This window comes from Chaetura pelagica, unplaced genomic scaffold (assembly GCF_000747805.2).
Source record: "Chaetura pelagica isolate M959 unplaced genomic scaffold, ChaPel_1.0 scaffold212, whole genome shotgun sequence".
In the NCBI taxonomy this organism is placed as follows: domain Eukaryota; kingdom Metazoa; phylum Chordata; class Aves; order Apodiformes; family Apodidae; genus Chaetura; species Chaetura pelagica.
Window position 1 is genome coordinate 246850 of NW_009952365.1, and position 2402 is coordinate 249251.

The window sequence follows — 2402 nt, forward strand, 5'->3', positions numbered from 1 at the left end:
CCCCGCCCTGATTTGCTTTATCCTGGCTTTTCTCTAGCGATCCACATTTCTCCTAAGAAAACAGCCCTGTTGTTGAATTTCTGTGCATCTGTTCCAGTGAGACAGTTGAAGCAGGGCAGTATAAAGCAACAGATGCTTATGCTGGCACATGCCTAAATACCCAAGAAAACCCCAACTGCAGGGTGATAAATGGCACAGGGAGGCGAATGTGTATCGCCTTTTCAGGGGATTAGACAAAAGTGAACTGGAGGGATCTTCAAGCCATAATCTATTAAAAAGATTGATAACTTGTAACGTGACATGACCCCCGCGTTCATCTGTTGCTATGTCCAGCCACTGTCAGCGAAAAAAAAAAAATATTGATTTGTACAGTATTTTTAATTAAGCTTTGTAATTAGGTCAATTCGTCACGGTCTCAATTAGCCCCCCTCTTGGCAGAGGAGGCTGGCGGCGATGCCCGGAGCCCTGGGGGAAGCAGGGAAAGCGGGCAGCAGGGCTGATGCTTCTCCTCTTTCTTTTGCAGTCCTGGTACCTGGGATAAAAGTCTCCGCTTCCCACCACCCACCGGACAGACCACCAGACCCCTTCCCACCTCTGTAACACGGAAGCAGCAGCAACGCAGCGCAGCGACTTCACATCGGCGGAAGGGGAGGCGAGCAGACACCGACAGCAAACTAGTACATGGAAATGGCAAACGTTATGGTTGAATGGCAAAGGCCGTAACTTTTTCAAGATTTTCTTTGAATTATTTTTTTTTTTTTTAGACAACTTAGGACTGTTGTAACTTCTCATATGGTGCTGGAAATGGTTGGGCTTCATAACTTTTGAAGTGTTTCATTGGTAGTGTAAGCGTTAGGTGACACTGAGTAGAACTAGCCTCTGCTGCTGCTTACCAACTCGCTGTTGTAACACACTTTCCATATGGAGCCTAACTGTTTTACAGTATCCTCATCGATTTTTCCCATACAGGTGTGAGACTTCTTGAGAAATCATGAAACACACTTAAAACTATAACTTTTGTAGTAGCTGAATTCTGCAATATATAACTTACCGGACAGACATAGAGCATGTTTTTCTGTAACATATCGGGGAAAAAAAAAATTGCAGGTTTCTTTTTTTTTTTTTTTTTTTTTTTTTTTTTGTTCTTGTTATTGGGGTTTTGTTTTTGTTTTGGTTTGGTTTGGTTTTTTTTACAGTTGGCACTTAGATACGTAACATGAACCATAAGAGCATTGTCAACAATTTTTTTCCACTCGATTGCAGAGCGATTTAAAACATCCAACTACTACTATTCACATAGAAAAAAAAAAAAAAAAAAAAAAAGTTTGAAATGCTGCACTTACATTTAAAAAAAAAAAACACCAACATTTTTCAACAATTTTCAACAATTACACAAAAATTCACACAGAAATGGGGAAGTTGGTCTGTTTTGACAGAAACTGACAGGAATCAATCAAAACAATCGAATTTTGAATTGAGTAAAGTGCAATTTCATTGGATAGCTAAATATCTTTGTAAGATAGAGATTGTTGAAAATTCTATTTTTGTTTTCCAAGTCCTTCCACCCCAGGACTCTAAATTATTGGGGTAAAAAACAGCCTTGCAAGAAAAAGGGGAGCTATTTTTGCTTTTTATGTTTTTTATTGTTGAACTTGTATCCCTTTAAAACTGAAGGAAAATTTAAAAAAAAAAAAAAAACAAATCTAATGGTGCTTTTACCACAATATGTTAACTACATTAAATGCTAATTAATCATTTTCTGTTATCAAAGCACATAACTAAAATGAAATCATAATATCTGTTAATTTTATAAGCTAAAAGTCACTATAATGGATTATGCCAATTCTGACAAATTTTACGTGTTTCCGGCAATATAGGGTTTATCAGTTCTCAAACACCTTGGGAATAAGAGAGAGCGGTCCAGAAAGTCAAACACCTTCGTGTCCCTGAACTGGTACATTTTTCTGGACTGTGAAGAAAAACATGACAGAAATGAACGATGCTGATGTTACAACTTATGCCAGTTCAAAGCAAGGGCACTTGCTGAAGAAAAAAAAGAAAAAGGAACAAAAAAAAAAAAGTTTGGACCCCAAACGTCCTGTATCTTATGTACAAAAAAAAAAAAAGGAAAAAAAAAAGAAAAAAAAAAAGAGTGCAAGTGATTTTTTCTATCAGACAGCGGAGCACCCCTTTGCTTCACATGCAACTTTAAGAAGGTTTCCTATACTATACATATATATACGTTCTGGTTGGCGCGTCCAGCTAATCAGAGAAAGTCTCTGCATGTTCTAGTGTTAGTAACTAATTTTTATATAGTTAATGTAGGGTAAAGTAGAGTGCATTAAGACACAATATTGTAATCCCTATTCCAGGCACTTGCCTTTAAACTATGTTTGTTCAAC

At 37.4% G+C, this 2402-nt stretch overlaps 1 protein-coding gene across 1 annotated transcript in view; it reads left to right on the top strand.

Moving 5' to 3' along the window:
- NFIA (nuclear factor I/A) overlaps positions 1-1034 on the top strand; it is a 243208-nt gene extending 242174 nt beyond the window's left edge. The window contains exon 11 of the mRNA XM_010007955.1: positions 524-1034. Within this exon, the coding sequence (XP_010006257.1) occupies positions 524-541 (18 nt within the window). The 3' untranslated portion in view covers positions 542-1034. The remainder of the gene's footprint in view (positions 1-523) is intronic.
- The last annotated feature ends 1368 nt before the right edge of the window (positions 1035-2402 follow it).